The sequence below is a fragment of the Ammospiza nelsoni genome, chromosome 5 (assembly GCF_027579445.1).
Source record: "Ammospiza nelsoni isolate bAmmNel1 chromosome 5, bAmmNel1.pri, whole genome shotgun sequence".
In the NCBI taxonomy this organism is placed as follows: Eukaryota; Metazoa; Chordata; class Aves; order Passeriformes; family Passerellidae; genus Ammospiza; species Ammospiza nelsoni.
In genome coordinates, this window is record NC_080637.1 from 70,737,460 (window position 1) to 70,760,091 (window position 22,632).

At 41.3% G+C, this 22,632-nt stretch overlaps 1 protein-coding gene across 7 annotated transcripts in view; it reads left to right on the forward strand.

The window, feature by feature from the left end:
- The window catches only part of CALD1 (caldesmon 1), a 204,827-nt gene that overhangs the window by 106,396 nt on the left and 75,799 nt on the right, over nucleotides 1-22,632 (forward strand). For 5 of the 7 annotated variants that reach the window (XM_059471650.1, XM_059471649.1, XM_059471654.1 and 2 more), the window contains one exon: nucleotides 19,570-19,681. In XM_059471650.1, coding sequence (XP_059327633.1) covers nucleotides 19,611-19,681 — 71 coding nt within the window. In that variant the 5' untranslated portion in view covers nucleotides 19,570-19,610. Of the gene's footprint in view, nucleotides 1-18,647; nucleotides 18,952-19,569; nucleotides 19,682-22,632 lie in introns of those variants that run through there. The other 2 variants (XM_059471653.1, XM_059471652.1) reach the window with 2 other exon arrangements.

Genomic DNA, 22,632 nt, shown 5'->3' on the forward strand with positions numbered 1-22,632 from the left:
TTTTTTTTTTTTTTACAAACATTGTTCTTTCACTGCCAGAACAAGTGAGGGCTCACAAACCATTTAAAGGAAGTGTTTATAATGTGTGTAAACTTTAGCCCCTCAATATACGGAAATTCCAGGCTGGAGACAAACTGTGGACTGGCTCTAAAGCTTAAGGCAGTGCCTGCGACAGCAGAATGATGGGTCAGAAATATTGCCCCAGCATTGAGTCAGCCCCCTTAAATACCATCATTTTAAGTCAGTTCAGGGTATAAGGAGCTGCTGGTCACTGTTAGGGGATCATTTCTGTGCCTGGGCCTCTTCTGCCCCTCTTTTTTTGGCAAGAGCAGTGTGGAGGAGGCACACACAGCAGAAGGCAGGACACTGCTTACATTGCCTTCCCTCCCCATCAGCATTGCTGGGCCCGGGCCCATTTCAGCAGGCTTTGTCATCGTCCTTGGGGAAGCAAATTTAACTTTGTCTGCACTTCTGGGAAGGTTTGTGCAAGTGCTGAACGGGCTGATAATCGTTGCAGGCTGTTCTCTGCCCTGGGTGTTGCTCTGCATTCTGTGTTACTTTTGAGCCTTCAGTGGGGGGAGTGTTTAAAACTGAAGCCAGATGCAATCTGGTATTTCCAGTTGTAGGAAATGCTGATGTTTCAAAATTAGGATTTCTTTTCGATTCAGAACTGGCCAAAATGTTGTGGAATTTCCCATGGAACACTTCTTCCCATGAGATGTCTAGCTTAAAGTTCCCACATGCTTCCACAAGTAGTGTGTTTATGAGGTATTTAAATTCCTTAAAAATATGAATCCTGGCAAAGGAGGCCATACTGTCCAAAAGCAAGTGGGGCCATAAATGTGAGTCCTTTTCCCCTGTGCTGAGGATTGGATGTTCAAAGAGAGCAGTGACTGCCCTCCAGAGTGTTTCTGATACCTCAGCAGTTGGAGTTGTATCTGGAGACAGGGGTTGAAAGAAGACACTTCAGCCCCTCAAAACTGAGGCTGAGCTGGGGCTGGTTCCTTATTTTGGTTCATAAATTGCATCTGAAAGTCCTTCCTGCAGGGACTCAGTCATCTTCTGCAAGTGTAGGATGCAAGGTAAAAGTCACCCCTCTCATGCTGAAGTCCCTCTGGTGTTTGCCCGGCACTTGTCAAGGTGACAAAAGAATTCTGTCACAAGAAAGTAAAGTAAAATCTGATAATATTTTCCATACTTAACCTCCACTTTCACATGGCAAAGCTGGCTGAACAGGGGGATGGGTTTTAGGGGATGTGAATGAAAATACCATGGAATAGGCCATTATTTGTCTTTAAAAAAATCATTAAAGCAAATGTTGTGGACCAATACACTCATTTGGAAAGGAATAAACCAGCATTATCTGAGTACTAGAAATGAGACACATCTCTTTATCTGAATATAAAAGGCAGTAGCAGTTTAGTATTATCATGACAGTCCTTTTAAATCTTCTGCTAGTTTTTGATTACAGTCAAACCTGACTTTGGAAGGCAATGTGACATGCTTGTATGAATTACTTTCAAGAATAAGTGCTACCCTCAATTAAGGTTCAGAGTCACTGGGTAAGGATGATTGGTTTTTATTTTTCCTTGGAAATGTTTGTTTTGTTGAAAGATGTTTGCCATTAGGAAACATTGTGTATGAACGGGTTTGGTCAGCTTTTCTCCTAAATAATCATTTAGGAGAAAAGCATTTCTGTAGAGTCTCTGAATATATTTTCTATGACTTTGTGAGGTAAAGTTAGATGGACAGAGGGTCTTCCTTCTCTCATCCATCCTCTCTGCTACTCAGAAAAGGAGGGGCAAAACTCAATCTGGCCCAAGTTTCCCTGTAACTTCTGGGACGTCAAGTGACGTCTGAGTACAACTGGGGCACTTTTTGGGCAAAGCTCTTTGGTGAGAGATGAGAGCCTGGTGGGTTTTGTTTTGCTGAGGAGGTTTTACAACTGGTTGAATGGCTGTAAACAAAGTCAGAGCATCATTTAGATATAGAAAGTTATTCTTCATTTAATAGTGAACCCAAACCTGTTGTGACTCATCCTGAGTTTTGGACTAAGAACTTTTTTTTATTTTCTAGAAATTACAGCACCTAGGATTTGTAAAATGGATGCACTGGGTAGCTGAAGACCATGTCAGAACCTTGGCAGAACCTTCTGACAGACCATGGCAGAACCTTGTCAGATAGAGGTTTAAGAACATCTGAAAAAAAAAATATTAAAAAATCTGAACAAGAAGAAAGATCATATGTAAGGGCAGAATCACTCCTGTGCTTGGGGTGAAGGGAGTAGAGTTGGTTATTTGCACCTTCTCAGTAGGTGGGGAGCAGATCCAGCTCACTGGAGAGGAGGTGGCAGGAACGTGCTGCACTCTGGCTCTGCTCACATCAGGGAGCAGTGATAAGCAAAAGCTGTGACTTTGTCCTCTGCGCAATATTGCCCTTCTGAGTCAGGCAATGCAAGCACAGAGGGAAAGACAGGCTGGGAGCTGGGGTTCTTCAGTCCTCATTGAGATCTGCTCTGTCTCAGCTCCATCACAATGAGCTCTCCTGTCACTTAAAAACTGCATTTCTGTTGCTGCTGCTTTGATCTTCCCAGGGCCATTGTTGACTTGGTGTGTGTAACTTCACAGAGCACACCAATCTCCCTCTGATAAATGGGGCCAATTCTTCCGAACCCTGATTATAATTACACTGTGCAGCATTACACTGTGTAATTGTGTAATTGTCCTTGCCCACAGTATGGTGAGGCTTTCAGATCATAATATGCCTTGGCCCAGTATTTCTATATAATGTGGAAGTGAGAAATGGCTGAAATTTTCAAGAGTATGTTGTCTCCAGCTCATGTTGTGCACTCAGGTGTTGTGCTGGGGTAGCCTCAGAAGCAAACCACCATTGTTAGATATTGGTATGAACTGAGGTTGAACTCCCAGTCTCTGGAAGTTCCCCATGCCTGTTTGCCAACAAGAGACTCATTTTTATTTTTTGATTTTTTTTATTTTTTTGCAACTTTTTCTCACGTGAGCTCTGTGGGTTTGGAACTGTTGAGTCTTTGGCTTGACTCTCACTTGCACTTGAGTCCCTTTACACAGTTAAGCCATTCTGCTACAGGGGGTCTTAAAATGAAAGTAGATGACATTTAATAGCTTAAATGAGAAGCAGGTCCCCTAAAAAAATAAGTGAAATTGGTCTTCCCTAAATTGTTGAGTGCTGACCTTGAAAAAACCCCTTATAGTCTCTGCAGGCAGACTGGAATCTGGAGAACAGATACCCCAAACTTCAAGAGATTACCTAAGGCAGGGTCTTTTCTGCTCTTCTTTTTAGGATAAAATTCTTTTCCATTACACTTGGTACCCACAAGTCTGTCTTAAAGCACTATTTGTTTGTCACTGAACTTCAGAACTGCTGGTATCGTATTCTCACCCTTCTTTAGGATTTTTTAATTTGCTAGTTTTAATAATTTATATTTAATATGTATTTTGGTTATGTGAGCATGTTAAAGACTCTATTTGTATCTTGAATATTGGGAGGGCTATTTTTTAGGGTGGGAGGTAATGTTTAATTATGTTTTGAGAAGGGGGGAGGCAAGAAAAGCTGTCATCCATCAAGTGGCATTAAGTCCAACTTTGAAAGTTTGATACAAACTAAATCTGACTGTTAGTGCAGATATGATACAAATTAGCTGTGACTTTATGATACCAGCTGTTCCTCTGACAGGGTAAAAGGGCACATAGCTAGAATAGCATCTTTCGTTGAAAGCAGTGTTTCCCTTTGTTAAATGTGGGAGCCTCAGGCAAAAAAATCGTAGTCCATACTTATGTGACATGTGCAGCCTGCAACATGTTCATGGAGCTCAGGGGGCTTTTTACTGATGCTTTTCAAAGTCTGGGTTATCATAAATGTTCTATTTTTGCTGGTTTTATCACCGAGACACAAATCTCTGTCATGTTTTTCCCTCCTGTTAGAAGTGAGGATAATCTAAGTGCTGTTTTCCTTACACGTACCAAGAAAATCCCGGATGACAAAACATGAGCGAAGTCTGCAAAACTCAACATAAAATTTAATTGATTTAGTAATTTATGTTAATTGTTCTCTCAAATTTTTTTTTGTTATCAGAATTTTTAGGGCATTTTATTCCATAAAAAGTCTACATAGTCTCTAAAAAAGTAACAATGAGCACGAACTGAGATGTCCCTGCTATATCTCTGACCTTAACACCACACTGACCCTGGCTCACTCAGACAACAGAAATTTGGCTGCAGCATGTAAATAAACTGAAACAATGGGATTTATGAAGAGATGAAATTAATCTTACTTCTGCCACTGGACTAAGAGCCAGCAATTTTTCAGAATTTATTACTACAGGTACCAGACATACTCCATTTGAATCACTCAGAGAAGGGCAATATTAACAGTGGAGTTATGTTATTAGTACACAAATACTTAAGCAGGACTACTACAGGGAGTAACACTGGGGCTAGAACTGCTCAGAGAAGCAAAATTTAGGCTGAGTATCTTTCACACTTTCTTAGCCACTGTGAGAGATGGTAGAGCAAACAAACCCACTTCCAACTGAAGATGCAGAAAATAAAAAAATACATGTATGTAGAACTGTAGCAGGCATGTGAGTGAAAGGGCAGAGTTAAGTGTATTGAAAAATATTCACTTCTACTTGTAAACTTCTTGGAGTAAATTTTAAAGATAAATACATTTCGAAAGAAAAGTTGAGGGTGTAATAGCTGTTGAGTTTTCATGCATTGCTGGTGATAATATGAAGCATAAAACAGAAAATTCCAAGCACTGCTAAATAGCACTCAGCCATTTCTATTGCAAACATCCAATTTTACTGTCTAACATCTGTTTCTGAAATTATGTGAAGTATTTATTTAAAATGTCTTACCATGATAGTCTAAGTGACAAGAGAACATCTTGTTTTCATGAGTGTGTAGAGGGGTATGTCAAGAAACAAAGGTCCATACATGACATTTGAAGAACAAAACCCAACCACAAGGAGTTCCACATTCTGTCTTGATTTTGTTTGTTGATGTAAGAGTCCCCTTGGCCAGCTTTCTCCTCATGGTTATATCCTTGCAAACCTGGAGTATCTCCAAGGAGAGCTTAATGCATCCCTTGCATCCATGCAAGGAGGCTGGGTATGGGAGCACAGGGCTGGCTAAAGAAGCAGCCAAAGTGAAAATGTGTGTGAGATGATAGAAAAATGTGTTAATCAACAATGGGAAGAAACAACCAAGAGGAAAAATGACATGGTGAAATGAAACAGGCAGCATTTTAGCAAGAAAACTCTGTGCTATCAAATGTGTGATAGCTGCAGAAGCCATCATCCCAGTTGTATGAGTTTTATGGCCATGATATGAGAAGGGATGCTAGCCCCCAAATCCCAGAATTTAAATTAATATTTTTATTATCTGAAAATGCATGCCTGTTAATGAAAACAACTTTTCCCCCTCATTTTAAGCTCTTTAATACTGAGTTGTATTGTTCTGAGCTTCAAGTTGCCATATTCCTCTCCAAGATGCTGACATTCAGTGGTGAAATAATAAATAATATTGGCTCTTTTGGGTGTTTGGGGCAGGAAAGTTTGTACTCAGATGTGCCAGCTGCCTCCCATCCTCTGGGAAAAGGAATTTGTGCAGTGATTGAGTTGCAGGGAAGTATTTGGGTGCCATTTCAACAGCACAAGGAGACCTGGGGCTTCTGGAGAAGCCTCTTTATCTGCAGGGCAGACAGGTTATTTCTGAAGTTGAGTTACTCTGGGATTTATGGTTGATAAGGAAAATCCCTTTAAGTTCCCACTGTTTTGAAGATGCTGATCATGCAAAATGGCTCAAGTGTGGGTGTTTCATTTTGTTACCCCTCTGGCTGCTGCACTGCTACCCTCATGGTCATTTGTGTCTCAACTTGATTAATTTGTGAGGGTCAGCAAATCTTTATTTCTAATGGTTATTTAGAATCTCATTTTTCCCTTTGGCAGGAGCAAAATTTCTGTAGGAGTAAAATGGGCAAAATTTAACCTTGAAAGTGAGTAAACATTTAAGGATTTGCTCCTGCCAGTCAGTGATATGTTGAACATTAGGTTAATTTTTATATATCTGTATTGATCTTACAGGTTCTTTTCTTTCCCCCCCTTTTCCCCTTTCCATCTCTTGCTTTCAATTTACTTTCATCTTTTAATTTCTTCCACTCAGCCCAAAGCAAAAATCTATAAGCAATGGTTCTTCTTCAAAGCATGGAAGCTGGCTCCAAAACCAACCTTGCTTCAGTTTTAAAACTTTCCTTGAGGGAGCCAGAATCCCTTTACTTAAATGATTTAATTTTCAAGCAGTATGAATCATGCAGCAACTGCACAAACTCTGGCTAGAATATATTGTACATATGTTTGTTCTTTAGGCAGTAAGGAGAGAATACAGAACTGGAGGTCATTTGAGTTACAACTGCTTTGGGGGATTTTTTTTTTTTCTCTAAAACATTCCTTCTAACAAATGCAGTTTAAATGGGTTTGTTTATACGGCGTGGAATTGGAAAGGCCCAAACTAACCAGGCTTTACACAATGTGGCCTTCTTCCAAATTAATCTAAAATATTTTAATCCCTCTGGAGTTTCTTTATCCTCTGCATCTGGGCTGTAGTGGAGACACATTTTTAACATTTCTTTGAGGAAAATTACCTTTTTTCCCCTCCAACTGCACTCAGCAAGGTCAATGGAGCACTGTTATATGCTATTTAAACATCTGAGATTCATCATCTATCTGCACAACAGAAAGAATCATCATAAAAGCTCTAATGAATCCCGACTGCTAGCCAAGTGAGGGAGTCCCCTTACGGATGCTGGGGATTAGAAACAAAGAATACATGCAAAACACAGGTTTTTACACTTCAGCTTTTGCAATTAATAGCTAAACTACCCCTCAAGAAGGGAGCGGGGGATGTTTGTGACCCCCAGAACAATTCTGGCAAATCACACCCTGCTGCAGCCAAATGCTGAAGTCATTGCAGGGTGTTCTGTGGGTCTGGCTGGGAGAGAAGGGGTTCACTCCCCTTGTGGGACCAGCCTGGAGGGGCTGCTTGCCCTGGGAAAGGGGATGCTCCAGGCCATGGGCAAGTTCCAGTGCTGGCCATCCCAGCCTCTCCTTGTGTGCCTTTTCTTGGTTTTAAGTCTTTCTTGCTTTTCTTGCTCAGTAGCAGGCTTATGGGGCTGAGCTCCTTTTTACTACCTTGGAATTAAAATACTGAGAGGCCTGAAAATTTCAATTTTTGTAAAATTGTTTATCAGACATTTCATAAGTCACTGCTGCTCCTTCAGTTGCCTGTAGTTCCAGTCAGCCTGAAATGGCCACAGGGAGCAGATGCAGCTTGAATCTTTTGGGATGTTTTATCTCGAAAACTTAAATATGGGCATTTTTATCTGAAATAATGCTATTTAGCTTTGCTTTTTTTTTTGTTTTCCTTTGTAGATGACACCAGGGCTGGTTTAATATCTATGTTTGTTCTAGGCTCATTGATGCTCTGAATCCTGCTGGATCATGACCTTCAGATTGTTGTAGTTGAGACGGTCACAATACAAAGCAAACTCCATTTTCAGAAGGCTTCAAACCCACTTTTATTATAGTATGCATGCTTTTTATACATTCTTACAAAACTCAGGAGTTTACACTTGGTCAGGAAAGACAAAGTGCTTATTGGAGTAGACAGTTGCAGGTTTTTCTTATTTATCCTTTCTTTCTTGGTTTCTGTGTTAACAACCTTGATAGGAAATTCTTTCAGGAGTAAACGTGGATCCTCTTATCAAACTTCTCTCTGCCTCACAGAGGTCTCTGTAAAACCTCTTCCCCATCAGATAACTTTAAGATTGAACCTCTGAGGGAAAAATGAAATACTGAAGACCTCTGTCCTCTGAAGGGTTTTACTACAGCTGGTTTTTAATTCTCATCACTGAGTCCTGCAGGGACTGCAGAGAAAGAGCTTCTCTGCCAACCCAAGGACAGGCTGGTGCCTTCATTCTTAATCCTGGTGGACTCTGACTTTCTGAGCTATGATGTGTAGGGAGCAGCACTGTTCTTCTGCACAGGGGGCTGTATGATGTGAGTTATGGGATGGTACACTGGGACAGCGATGATCCGAGTGAAATCATCACCCCAGAGCGTCCCTGCTTTCAAATGAAGAACCATGCCTACCCCAAACACATTTTCCCCATCTTTTTGCATAGTCAGAGGTATTTTGGGACCATTGCAAGCCATACAGTAATGGAATAAATTCCAAATGCAGCAGGAGACCACATTGGAGGGAAAACTCATTATGTGCCAAGGGCATTTCTTTGGCTTTTTCTACCGGTGCTGGAAAATATCCCCTAAATAACACATCTGGATGTGGAGGAGAAGAGAGGGAAAAGATGAAAAACAATCCTTTAAATTCAGTAGGAGCCTATTTAATGGCTTGTTTAATCTGCCAGCTGGCACAGCATTGACTTCTTGCTGCACATACTTTAAGAAGACCTATGTAGTTCTTGGAAGTGAGTTTATATTAAGTTGTAGAAACTTAAATATGGATAAATTGGCAAGGCTGCTTTTTGGTACTTAATAGAAATCAAGAAACTGCTTAGTCATCTCCAAAGATATTTCTGTCTCCTTTTTAATATAAATACCAAAACAGTATGGACATAAAGCAGTAGCAAAGATAGTAAAAATTCAGATCTGTTCCCTGGGTGTGCCCTCTTTGAGGTATGTGCACATTCTTCAGACTTTGAAATCACATTTATTCCCTTTACAGCGTCTTGCTTTGGGCTGTGGTTTTATGTTGTTTGTGACACCTTTTTCTTTGAAGTAACATTATGAGTTTGCACATTATGAATTTGTGTCTTGTGCAGCATCCCTGGCTAAGAAAACTGGTGCTATCATTATGTGGATTTTATTAGGGGTGTCTTGCAGATGGTATCACCTAATAGGTTCATTTATTTTATGTGGCTCTAAGTGTTGATGCATTTGGATTTTAATTGGTTTTATGTGAAGCTAGGTGGGTGCAACTGAGAGCAAACTTGATGTGCAGTGTGATGTAAATAATTACATTTACACTTCCTGAAAAGTCAGGCTGCACCAAGATGCATGTCTTGTGTTTTCAATTACTTTCAGTAGTGGAAAAGCAAGGGAGAAAGGATTTAACTAGAGAGCAACCTGTCTTTTATATTTAAGGGACTCCTTTAACAGGATCTGAAGTGACATTTGTCACTATTTACAAGTAGTAAAGGTTTTATTAGGTTCAGGTAAGCATTGAAAAATCTGACTGTTTATTTATGATTTTCAGATATGGATTTTATTTTCTTTGTTCTCCTTAAGAGTGCAAGCTATTTTCAGGTTAGTGTGTTTTGGTTTATTTTTTAATCTGGAGTATAGATTGTAAGAATCCTCCAAGTTTGCAAGCGTTATCATCTGGGACTTTGGTTTGATTCTTCTCTGTACACATTCAACTACATTTATTTTGTGGCTGTGAAAAATGGGCTTCATGTGCCTTTGGTGCCCAAAACTTACATTGTGAGCAGTCATGTGTGCTCTGTGTCTCAGTCTGAGCTGGGTGGGATTACATGGCAACAGGAGAGGCTGGAGGAGAGCCCATAGGGGTTTTGGAAACTTATGGAAGAGGATTTAGGGAATGGTAGTAGGTAAATTTAGTACAGAAATGACTTTTCCCCCCTACCTATTTCTTTGATGGATTTTTTTTCTTTTTTTTTTGCCTCTGGACCACACAGATATTTGAGGCGCTGTTCCTAAATAAATGAAACAATTTGAAAATTTATTTGCTTTATGCAGTGCTCAAGTGTAACTTTCTTTTGTCACATTAATACCAAGCATCTATGTGTGACTTTGTGCACACAGGACTCTTCCAGGTCTCATCTGTCGTCTTTATTTGACTCTGAGCCAGGCCAAATCCTCACTGTTTTTGGTGACATTGTTTCCTTGTTTTCAGCTAAACTCAGCCTATAGTGGGGTTTTATAATGTAGACTTTGAGGGGTATACATCTATTTTGTGATACCCTGTTTGCACAGTCATATTGAAAGCCTTGTGTTTGTGCTGCCCTGATTTACCTCTTTAAAACCAGACCTGACCTTCTGCTTCAGCTTTCAGCCAAAATGACATGCAACTGCTGGTCATTAGAGATAAATTAATAGACCTACTTGGCAGGAAACAATCTGGGTTTCATTTTTAAAGATGACCAGAAGTGTGAGCTGGAAAGGCCCAGCAGAAATTTCTGCAGCTGGATCCATGCCAGGTGGAATTCCAGAGATTTCCATGATGTTCTGCCATGGAATAACTGGACTTTCAGCTGCAATATGTCTGTCATGGTGCCATGTGTTGTTCTGGTGTAAGTGTAAAGATATTGGGAGGGAAGATGAGTTGAGGGTTAAAAGCAACTGGCAGCACCTTGAAAATTTATGATTAATTTCTTCCAAGGAACTGTTTGGATACAAAATACTCAGCGTCTCTTAGGGCAAAACTAGTTAAGCATCAGCAAACCAAAAAAGTTCAGTTGTGTTGTGGTTTTTTTGGTCATATTTCTTTTTTCATTAAAAATGCAGGGATGATGTCTGAAACCTAGTATTGTTGCTTGGTTTTGGCTCAATGGAGCAAGCAACAGAGACTCCCTCAACTCTCATTAGAGTTGATCCTAGAGCTGGATCCTGGAGCTGCATGTTTTAGCACAAAAAGGGGTTGAAAACACAAAACTGAAACCCCAGTAAGCTGGCTGCATAGTACCTTCATATTATTTTCTATTACTATTTTATGACTGACTATGTAGCTTAATGTATCATGATTTTCTGTTTTGAAGCACGTTCCAGAAAACATGTGGAGTCTGAAGCCTGGCTGAGTGAATATTGCTGTTGGAACCTCACCTTAAGATTTGCTCAAACATTTCATTATTTTTAATGGCATTGCCTTAGCCTTTTAATTCAAGACCTGAGAGATACAGAGAAAGTGTGTAAATAGAATGCTAAAACGTTTGTAAAACCTGCTTGGAAGCAAATACATTCATGAAATGTATTGGTGCAGCTACTTCTGCCTGTGTGATACTCTTTTCTATTCTCTTTTTTTTTTTTCCTAATATAAATTAGTGGGAAATTGGCATTGTCATTTAACAGGGCAAGAAGTGCACTAATCTTGTGATTAATTAGCAAAATGAAGATCTTTGCTGGTAGAAGCCGATAAAAGGCAAGGGTGACTAGTGAATGATATCCCATGAGCTTGCTTCCAAGTGTTTGATTGCAGGAAAAAGTCAACACAAGTCAGAGCTCATTTGGGGATGAAGCACTTTCACAAACGGTTTTGTGGACTACAAAATCCTTTCTGTTTCTGTGTGTTTTGCCTCATTGACATTACGTGGGTTATTCTCACTTATGATTAAACATTGGTAAAGGGCAATGAAGCTTTCTCTGCACTTTGTATCTACAGCAAAGGCTGTGTTTCCTCAGTGGTAATGGTACGTGTGAAAATAACTTATTTCCCACAAGTAAGAATTGAAAGAGTGAAAGCAATGTGTGTGCATAAAGGTACAAGAGGACGAGGCAGCCTATATTGGCAAAATCTGAGATTACACCAATTTCTGGCATGCAGAGTATGCCCGTGGAGCTTCCATTGTGCATATTAGATGATTCTGGCCTGTGAGGGTGGAATCCAGCCCTGATTGAAGTCTCTGGGAAATGTGCCAAGGATTCCAACAGGACCAAGATTTCAGCTCTAGCTTGTATATGAATAATATTTCAGTGCCTTCTGATCTTTGGGGACAACATACTTGAAATAATTCAGAGGACACTTGGAGGGAAGAGTCAAGGGTTGATCCTCCTGCCATGAGAACCAGTGGCTGTGCCAGCAGCTTCCAGCTATGTCCTGTTTCTTCCTTCTTCTGCTAATGGGAAATGATGGACAAATGTCACAGAGATCAGGGGTGGGACCAGTACATGCAAATCCAAGTGTCAAGAGAAAGCTCTGCCTGGCTCTTGAGTCAATGTGCAGTGGAGGAAAGGAGAGGAAGGAAGGAGGAGGAGTGGAAATGGCAATCAGCCTGCCTGAGGGAGTAAAGATAAATGGGGACTTTCCACTGCAACTGGCTGGCTCTGAGATGAGAGCTCCTGCTGCTGCAGCAGCACTAGTGTTTGCTGACATCTCTGGGGCAGTGCAGCTCCTGCCCCAGGGCCGAATTGATCATGGATACTAGAAATGGACCAGCCATGGATCTTTGAGCAGCAGACCCTGATGCCTTAGGGTTTTAGCTTTTGTAGTTTTCATATATCTGTAATCCTGCAATTCTTAACTCCATACAAAGTGTTGGCTCCTGTCTTCCCATTTTGGTCATACAAAACAATTCCGTCTCCAGGCCTGGGAATCAAGGACACCTCACTGTGTCAGGCCCCAAGAAATGTAAACAAAAGTGAGTTGGGAGCACGGAGCAAACCTGGGGGAAACAGCTTCATTACTTCACTGAAGCTGTAATTGGAAGATTCACCCTCAAGATGCAAATGGACCAAATTTATAAAAGTATGAAAGCTGTGACCTGTTTTCCATTTTTGGGTGTAGCCCCTGGGTGGGCTTTGTCTGCCCTAAGGGCCTGAAGGCCCCTCAATACATAGAACTGCTTTTTATTAGCTCAGTTTTGGCTGGCCTCTGTTTTTAGGTAGTCTTGAAAAGGCATCAACCCAAGGAGTGAACTCTGGCAGGAACAAAATTCTATAAAAAGTTCCCTGTCAACATTTTCATGGGGTTCTGTAGCAGTGGGAGCTGTCACAGGGCCTGGCACCTTCAAGAACATTTGTGATGTACACTTTGTTAGCCTGTGCTGGAGGCAGGGTTGGTGGAACCTGTTCAGCACCTACTGCATTTGAGGGTCTGGACCATGACCTGGTCCTTTGGGCCACCAGTAGCTTCCAAAGCACCAGATGGGAATCTCTTTTCTGTGTAATCACTGCAGATTTTTGCTCAAGGTGCCACAGAGGTGTTCACTAATCTATTCATCAGGTTTGCAAATGCCTCACCCACCAATGTGCATGAGCTTCTTTCACTTCCATGGAAGATGAGATAGAAAATGCACTTCATACCAAAAGCAGAGATTTTAACAGATGGGGGGTTTGATTTCCTTGTTGAAATTCTTTTTAATTGACTGCCTTCTTCTCATAAGGTCAGTTTGGAAATACTCATGTAGCTCTAAGTGAAATGTTCAAAGAACTAAAACAGGGACCTTGTGAAAACACCAAAGTTGGATTTTCTTATGCTAAGGTTGGCTTGCCATTGATGAATTGCCCTTGGAAGTCCTAAGTAGCATGGTCAGATGAAGCAAAGAACAGCTAAATAGGAATAAAATTGTGTTCATGTGACCTAGTATATTTATTTTGCCTCAAATCCCAAATGAGCTATTCTGTTTGGGAAGGAATAAAGCTGCTTGATACCGGTTTGTGGGTATGTGTGTATATATGTATATGTACAAGAGTTTGTTTTCTGCAGTCAGTGTGAATGCTTGGCCAAATTTACAGAAACAATTGCAGATGTGATTTTGCATGAAAGGAACATTGAAAATGAATTTATGGAGCCTTACTGTTGGTAATATATAATTCCAGTGATATGTAACATCTTGGATTAAAGGAGCATGCATGAGGTGTGACAAAGGAGAAATCAATCCTTTGAACTGCGCCTTTGATTTCAATGAAGTCATGCCTGTTTCTGAAAGACCTGAGTGGCACTGAATGCTTCTAAAGCAGAATTAATAGGGGAGCAATGAAAATAATTTCCAAATGTTTTCTGACAGATTTTAATAAAAAACACATTTATTTGTTTTGACTGAAGATAGATTAAGGAACTCTAATTCTCCCAGATATTGCAGTAGAATGCCTGTCATACCTGCATTTCATGGGTGCCAGATTAAACAAGTCACATTTAGACAATGAGTGTTGCTTGCTGAGTTGCTTTCAGCTTCAAAAGGGGCAATGGAGAGGTTATGTTTTCACTTCTGAGGTGGAGGAGGTAGAAAGGGCAATGGTAGTCTTAGGGATACAGTGCATGTCATGGCATTAAGCCAGCTAATGTGACATATCCTTTGTGCTTCTCACTGACCAGTCCTTTGCTGACTTTTGGAAGGTCCATGCTTTGACACCGGGGCTTTGAGCCACCTGAAGTGGACACAAATGGGAAAATGGGACACTTGGATTAATGGAGTGCAAGTCACAAAGCTGCATGAAGTCTTGGTTTAAGTCGAAATTTGATGGTTTTGGTGGTAGTATTAAGAAAAATAAAGAGGGTAATGACAGCAACAACTTAGGTCAGAAGACAATCGAATGTTTAATTGCAAGCACATGGGTGTCATGGTTTGGTATGAGAGACATTGAGGGAACTGATGCAAAGCTTTGCATGCAAACCAGGACAATGGGAAACCTTTGTGTAGCTGGACTTGGAAGGGCCCTGAAATTTCTACCAGCTCCTGCAGAACTGGGATTGTGCAGGATGGGCCTGTGCTGGTAGCCCACCTTTATTCACCATCCTGAGAGGCTTTTTGGGCTCAGAAAGGGAGGGGACACACCTGAGGCACAGTGTGCAGAGGTCTTGAGATACGATGGGAAATTCAGCAGATTTGGCCAAAGAAACTTAAGCCAAATTCCCTTGCTTCCCTTCAGGTGAATGAGGAAATTGGGAAATTTGCTGTTATACTAAGAGAAAAATAAGATGGAATGTGCTTGTGTGATGCAGTAAGCAGGTGTGGCCAGCACAGAGCCTTGTGCTGATACCTTGGGAAGGCTGAGCTAGAACAGAGTTACAGAATAAAGCAGGGATTTATCCAAAGGATCTCCTCCATGGATCCACCTTGGGCAGCACCAGAGCCCAGCCAGGGCTGCACCCAAGATGAACCAAAATGGCCCCAAAATGCACGGCCGGGCACGGGCTCTGTCCCTGGGATCAGTTCTGCTCCATTTGCACCTTGCAGTTCATTGTCCCATTCCAGCTTTAGCCCTGCAGTCCCACCCTGCTTGTTTTTCTCTCTCCAGCCCACGGGGTTTGTGCTCCTGGGCTGAGATTTGGGTCATTTGTCCTTGGTGCCCAGCTGGAGCAGGAATTGTTTTGTGTCCCTGCTCTGTGCACAGAGCTCACCATCCCATCATGTGAACCCAGACCCACACACTAAAGCAGCACAGAATCTAAAAATATAAAAGTTCAAACCTGAGGCATCAGTGCAGTACCTGATCATGTCATATCAGGAGATTTGCTTTTGTTTGAAGTTTCTTGGCTCAGCCAGGTTGAAGCTGGTGTAGAAGTTTAGCCTATAAACATCACAGAAAGGTGACTGGGAAGTCTTGAAAGACATTTCTTGCTCAAGACCTGAATAGTAGTTTGCATTTTGCTTGCTGCCAGACTGGTTCATCTCTTTTTAAGACCCCCTGGATGCTGAGTTCTCTCTGAAACCAGTGCTGGGAATAGGATGAGGACAGTGTTAAATCCGAGCCAGAGCAGGAGGTTATTCTGCTCTCCATCCTGGATTATACAATTATATGGTTGTGTGTGTATTTCTACTGAGTCAATTTATTGTTTACTTTCAAAAAGCATATTCCCACCAAGCACTAGTAAAATATTTTGTCACATATTTGCAATTACCATGTATTTTCCTTTGATTTTCTACCTGGATGAAAGCTTGAAGAAAGAAGACAAAATTTTCAAAGTCTCTCATGGGAGAGGGATTTGCATGTGTGTGCTTTGTTCTGGAAGGGATTAAATGTGGCTGTCCTTGAAGAAAATACTTTTTATCAAGACAATGAAAACCTCAACAAATTTTAACAATAAACCATAGTCAGCTGAAGATCAAAGGCATTCTGTGAGGTGGAGGGAGGGAGGGACTGGTATTGCTTTTGAAGGATTTTTTTGGGACACATGACATTTTCAGGGCACAGATTTTGCTGTGATTCTGGTTCAAGCAATGTGGCAATGTAGGTAAATTCTTCCACAGGTCCCTCTTTTGAACCTGGTGGTGGAAAATCCCCACAAGTTTAATTCAGATTATTTCAGTGGTGTAGAAGCTGAAAAGATGCTGAGGGTCTTGTTTTGAAGTAGAAGCAACCAAATAGTAAGTGGTGGATCTTTTCACACTGCAAGAGTGGCCCATCTTCCAGTAATTTGCACATTGGTATTGATGCCAGGGGAATAGAACTGGTCAAATAATTTCAGACATCCACATTTATTCAATAAATATTTATATATATATCATTCAATAAATATATATATATTTATTCATATATATATATTTATGCTTCTTTAAAATTTATTGGTGTCTAGGTGAATTTGATGAAAAACATACCTGAAAAATAATTTTGAAAAAAATAAATTGACATATAAAAATATTTTCCATTTTAATTTGAAGCCCCAAAATTTTATGTTAAAATAAAACTAGGGAATTTTCCATTTTGAGGTTGAATGAAACATTGCTTTTGAAACAGTTTTCTTGGGATAGTTTTCCTCTTTTCAGAAAATAAAACTTTTTTGGTTTGACACCAACTTATTAAAAAAAAGTGTTACAGGAAAATAAATATGCAATCAAAGAGTAGAAAAATGAAATGTCTTTGCAGACTTTGGAAGGTCACGCAGAGAGGCATTTTCCCAAGTGGCTTTGAAGCCAGGCCATGGAGGGGGAGCTGGATGGAGTGTTACATTTTGTCCCAGGATGTTTTTACTCATGAATAATTTTAATCTTAAAAAAGAAGCATTAAAATGTACACACTCCAAAAAAAAAAAAAAAAACCAACAAAAGGCTTGTAGAAAACACTTTTAATTATTGATATCTGCATCAATAAGTAAAGCAATTTTTGAGCCTTCTGAGAATCTTAGACTTTATACCATATATAAAAAAATGTGTATTATATTATATGTTACATATTTTTGTGGAAATTGGAAGAATTTTTAGGTGTTATTGTCAAGTGGTTCTGAGAGGTGAAAGACATCTTGTCATTTTGTCAAGTGGTTCTGAGAGGCGAAAGACATCTTGTCATTTCTGGGGAGACAGTGAACAGCACTGAATAGATGACTTCTTCAAGTGAACCTTCTGGCTGATGCCTCCTTTCCTCCTTTTCTTGCACTAATATGGTTTTGCTAGCTAAAGGTCAAACTGCTGACCTGAACTCCATTTCCCAAGTGGCTTCCTGAGTTCTGAAAGAGAGATTTGGATTGAAAGCTTTCTGAATGTCATGCAGTGGCTGTGCCCTCAGTCCTTTGAGAGGGAACATTACTCTGGGATAAACCTTGACATCCTCCCAAGACATCCATCCATCTGATCTTCATTGCAAGACAGAAAAGTATCCTGAGGATGGGGAAAATCTGCTGCATCAGGGAACTCCTTATAACTGCTGGGCAATCTCCCCAGTGCTCCTGGGGAGGAAGAACAGAAATAGTTCTGGGTTGTTGTTATTGTCATCCTCAGACTTCCTCAGCGAGGAAGAGATGGACCTTCTGGAGATGGGAGGTGGTGCTGAGGACCACGTGGAGGATGGGCTGGGATATTTGGCGAGGGCATGGGGGTAATGCTGGTGCACAAAACCTTGAGAGGTGCAGAGAGGGATGTGTCTGGCTGGGTGAGAGCTGATGAAGGTGCACATAAATCAAATATCAAAGCACATCTGCTTTGGAGAGGCAAAGAAGGAAAAAGCTTTGGGATTCTTGTTTCTAGCATGTGAGCTGTCACCCCAACAGCTAGCTCTTTGTTTAAATCCTTGATAATGACTGTGTTTCACAGACTAGATGCTGCTGCCTGGTAAAGTCCTAATTCCTGAGGACACTGTCATTGCACAGAAACTCAGTGTGCTGCTTTGAAATTATTCTGTAGTGTGCCATTCCTTCTTTGATCCTTGTCTCCCAGCCAGGGGGAACCACATCAGCCCTGCAACTCACAGTCCTCAAGTAAAGAAACTGGGGCCAGATTTAGCTGCACATTGGGGCTGAGATGGAAGCACTTCTTGGGAGAAAATGGAAGATTTGCTGTTCTGGCCTCTTCAGGGAATACCCAGCACTAACAGTAAACACAAGATTGGCAAAAAAATCTGTTTGCAGCTTGTTTTTTAGATGCATGGTCTAACTGAATTTATAAAAAGGCAACAATTGTAATGTCTCTATCAGATTTGCAAAATTAATCTTTCCCTTGAATCTCCACAAAACAACCCCAGACAAACGCGAGGAAAATCGCATCAGCAACATCAAAAATTTAAATCCCCCAATCTGGGAACAAATCAGAAAGAAAAATACCCCCGGGGAAAGTAAACTAATAAAATAACCTCCACAAAACCCCTGCCCTCAGCAGTGTTTTAATCCAAAAAAGGGGGCAGAAAAAGCCACAAATTCCCTGAAGCCGAGCAAGGCTTTGCTGGTGCCAGTGATTTTATGGGGAGGGCACTTGGCAGGAACATAAATAATGCCATGAGACAGATCTCCATCTGCAAACAGAGCCCTCCAAATAATGCTCAAATGCCCCTTGGCTTGGTTTGCCCCTAGCTGCAAGCAGCTCCTGAGCCACCTTTGGAAGTTTTGGGCTTTTCTTGCGGAGTGAGGGGCTGGGAAAAGTGGATTTTGGGGGCTGGGATTGCAGAGGAAGCTGAGGCCTCCAGCCCTGCACAGGAAGCAATCTCAGAGCAGGCCTTAAATGCCAGATTCCAGGCAGAGTTTAACTAACCACTGACAGCTCTGTAAACAAAGCAGGGACAAAAAGAGAACAGCTTTCCCTTTTCTGGTAGTCATTTTTGGTTTGGGGGCTGCAGGGGAATTCTGTAATAGTCGGCTTGATGGGATATAAACCGAGGCTGGGAAGGCTTTGTATATGAAGAACTGTAAAGGGGAAAGTACTTCATGGACTAAATCATAAAGAAGAAGGTAGGGCACGGGGAAAACGCGTGGATTCAGCTGCAAAAATCGTATTGCTGCTCTTCGTTCTTTGAGCAGGGTTTGTACAGAGTTTGTCTTCCCTTGCTGGTATTTAAAAGCAGTGGCTTATTTTTCTTGTTTCCCTTTACTTTTTTTTCTTCCCCTGTCCTCTTTTCTCTTTTTCTTTCTTCTCTCATTTTCTCTTCACTCTCTTTTTTCTGCATTTCTGGAGGTGGGGGTGGGAACAGCCTGCCGGGGACTAACTTCTGCAGAACTTTTAATTATCTGTGCAGCTAAAGAAGACAAGAACGCTCTTGTGCAGTGCTTTTATCGCTTGCGGTGAAAAATTGGAAGCTGGAAGTTAAAAATCCTGCTGAATTGTTGCTTTTGTTAGTGGAAAAGACCTGTGACGTTACAAATAGCTAGTCTGTGGCTAGCAGATGTATACAGTCCTTGCTTGAAGCATGTTGATTTAATTTTAACTAGGAAACTAAACGCAGGCACGGGATATGTTTATCCTTCAAGACGTTTCATTAATCTTGTTTATCTCAACAATACTGAGGAAGTCGAGTTTTTTGATGGAAAAAGAAAATAGTTACAGCAGAGCTAAGGCAGCAAAACAAAACTAAATGGACTCAGTTGGTTAGATGCATGCCTTGTGCTTTCACTCTCATCTAAGTGATCATCTCCCTTTTAGATTTGGATCTTCCCAGAGCTTGGAACGCTTAAACACCCACCATGGATGACTTTGAACGCCGCAGAGAGCTCAGGAGGCAAAAGCGTGAGGAAATGCGCCTGGAAGCAGAGAGGTGAGTTACTGCAGCTGGAAAATGGTGCTGGTGCCTGGCCTTTGAGCAGTGGCTGTGAGAATTTCTGCCTTACCTTCCAAAGAGTCCTTGTGCTAAAGATATGTGCCAAAATATCAGCTTTAGCTAATGTTGGGGGTTTTGTGTTGTCTAATTTCCTTAGACTGCTGGAAATGTCTGGCTCGTAGTTATTTTGCTACAAGGATAAATGTAAACAGCAGAGGTGGTGGAATATGGCATAGAAATATGGCAATATTTCTATGGAAATCATAGAAAGGAAAGCTCATCCTCACATGCTGTGTGAGTGCTGTGCAGAAGGGATTGTGTTTGCCATATATTTATATATACTAAAGGTAAAGTTATAATATATAAGTTGAAAGCTGGGATACAATTGGTATATGTAGTATAGCATATGTGTGAATTGTCTGCCATTCCTGTGCAGTTGCTGTTGGGTTTTTACTGCCTGTTGCTTTTTACTTATTTTCAGTCACTTTATGTAGGCATCAAGAGCAGCATTTGCTGTCAGTTGTCACAGATTTACTTTGATGAAATGAGAGCAGAATTTGATGTGGGTATGATGATATCAATTTATGAAAGAAATACCATGAAAATACTGGGAATGACATTTCATTAACTAAACCCATTTTACACCTGTACAGTCCTGTTTGCTTTAATGAAATTTCATGATTTACACTGGTATAAGCAGGGAGAAAGGCTCCATTTATTTTTGAAATGTCTTCAGTGATAAAAAGATTTGATTTAGCTTATTAACAATGCAATGATTAAAAAAAGAGCTAGGTTTAAGCGCATTTTGTTCTAATTTTTGTACTGAATTGTGAATAGAGACTTCATTTTCGTTTCTTCTTCTTTGTGCAAAGCTGTTAAAGGAAAGGCCAAGACCTTGGTGTTTGCTGGGAATAGAGGCCTTGGGTGGTCTGTGGAGGATGTTAGGGGCTGTAGTTTTGGGGTTTCTATAGAAAAATGCCACTTGACTCCTCTTTGAAGACCTCCAGGCTCTCAATGAGCATTTGGAGGCTGCATGGTGACCTGGGCATCAGCCCTGTGGTGTGGCTGGTTTGGGCAGGCAGGGACAGCCCCAGGGTTGAGGATAGTGGGCTCTGCCCTTGCCGTCCCTGGAGCTGAAACAGGGTGTCACCAGTGTCCCATCCTGCTAATGGGAAGTGGATTTTCCATGTCTGGGGTGCCTTGTTGGGGTTTAATGTGGTGCTTTCATGGAGGAGGAGCTTGGTGGTAGCCAGGCTGGAGGAGAAGGGCTTGGGCCTGTGTCCCTTTTTCCCCTAATCACTGCAGATGTGCTCCATGCCCTTTCCCACACAGTTGAAGGCTTTCAAAAATAAATTACTGTACGCTAAATCTTGCTGTCCTCCCTTTGCTGCTGCCAGCTTCAAGCATTCAAGCACAATGACTCAGACCCCTGAAAAGTCACAAGACTGCTTTAAAAATCTCAGGATCTTAACAATAATTTAGTCTGGCCTTTTTATTTTTGGTTTGCTTTAACAATAACAGAGACTGATTCTCAAGTTGGGATGTGAAACTGGGAGCTGGGACCTCCCAAATCCTGCTCTCAAAGAGAGGGCAAAGTGGGGCAGGAGCTGAGCTGAGCATCTGCCCCCGTTGCAGGGCTCACACAGAGGGAAGGGCAGCAGCACTGGGGCTGTTATTAACAAATGAACATGTGATGCTACATTGGTTTTGGCAAATTCAGATTTTTGGGGATTTGGGGATCATCTTCGCCTTTAATAATACGACCACAACATGTTCGCATGTCATAAGCTGCAGAAATCTGCTTGCCAGACTTGCCTCTGAATGCTTTCAGGTGTTTTATGAAGTGGGTTGTGCAGTCCTAAAGCGCAGCATGGAGGTTGGAAATGTTCCTTCATAAGTTCTGAGCAGAGGCCATCCCCCAGCCCTCCCATCAGTGGCTGGAGCCTTGCTGCGGAGAATCCAGCCCTGGTTGCAGGCATTTCTGCTGGGAGATGGAGAGATGGATACCTGTGTAGGCTATAACATGCTTGCCAGGTCTCTCAAACACTGTTTAGACTTTGAGTAGAACAGCAAAGCCAGAAATGCCAGCAGCCATTCCCACCAGCAGTGTTGTAACTCAGCATTTTGCCTTTTCCTGGAATAAATGTCCACTGGAAGCCTGTCTTTCTAGCTGGATGCTGTGCCCAAGAAAGACTGAGGGGTGAAAATGCAGCAGCATGGACTCCAGCTTCACATGCCCAAGTGGCTTGGTGTTGTTGTGCCTTCATCAGAGCCAGAGGCTGTGTTGGAGTGGTGAGGATACATGAGCTGTTAGGTTCCCAAGTGTTTGTGGTGCTGGGGCCACTCATGTCCAGCTATTCAATATCAGGAGAAGCTCAGTGTAAGATCAGTCCTTGAGGTCTGGGGCTAGGCTTTGTGTTTTGGGTTTTTTTTCCATGTTCCATGTTCGAAATTATACTTTTTTTGTGCTGTGTATTCTGGGTTCACATGCTTGGGACTGATCCTGAGGACTCATTTTGTCTTTTGAAGACCAACATTGCATTTCACCCCTGGTATGTGCTGTGGCTAGTAGCTCATGCAGAGTCAACTCAGATAAAAATTGACAAACAAAGTGTTGGTTTGGTTTTTTTTGGGTTTTTTTTTTGTGTTTTTTGTTTTTGGTTTTTTTTTTTTTTGTTTTGTTTTGTTTTTTTTTTTGTTTTTTTGGGTTTTTTTTTGTTTTTTTTTTTTTTTGCATTTTAAGTTCTTATAATTTCAAGGTACTCCAGACATTCTGGATTCTCCACACAGGCTCACTGTGCCCACCCAGAAATGTTTTCCAGCCAGAGTTATTTTTTTAAACTATTTATATTTGTCTGGATCTCTGGAGGCCTGTCAATGTGTTTGGAGCAGCACTGCAGACCTGTCTAGGGGGCACATTTCCAACAGCAGACATGTGGGACTTTGTC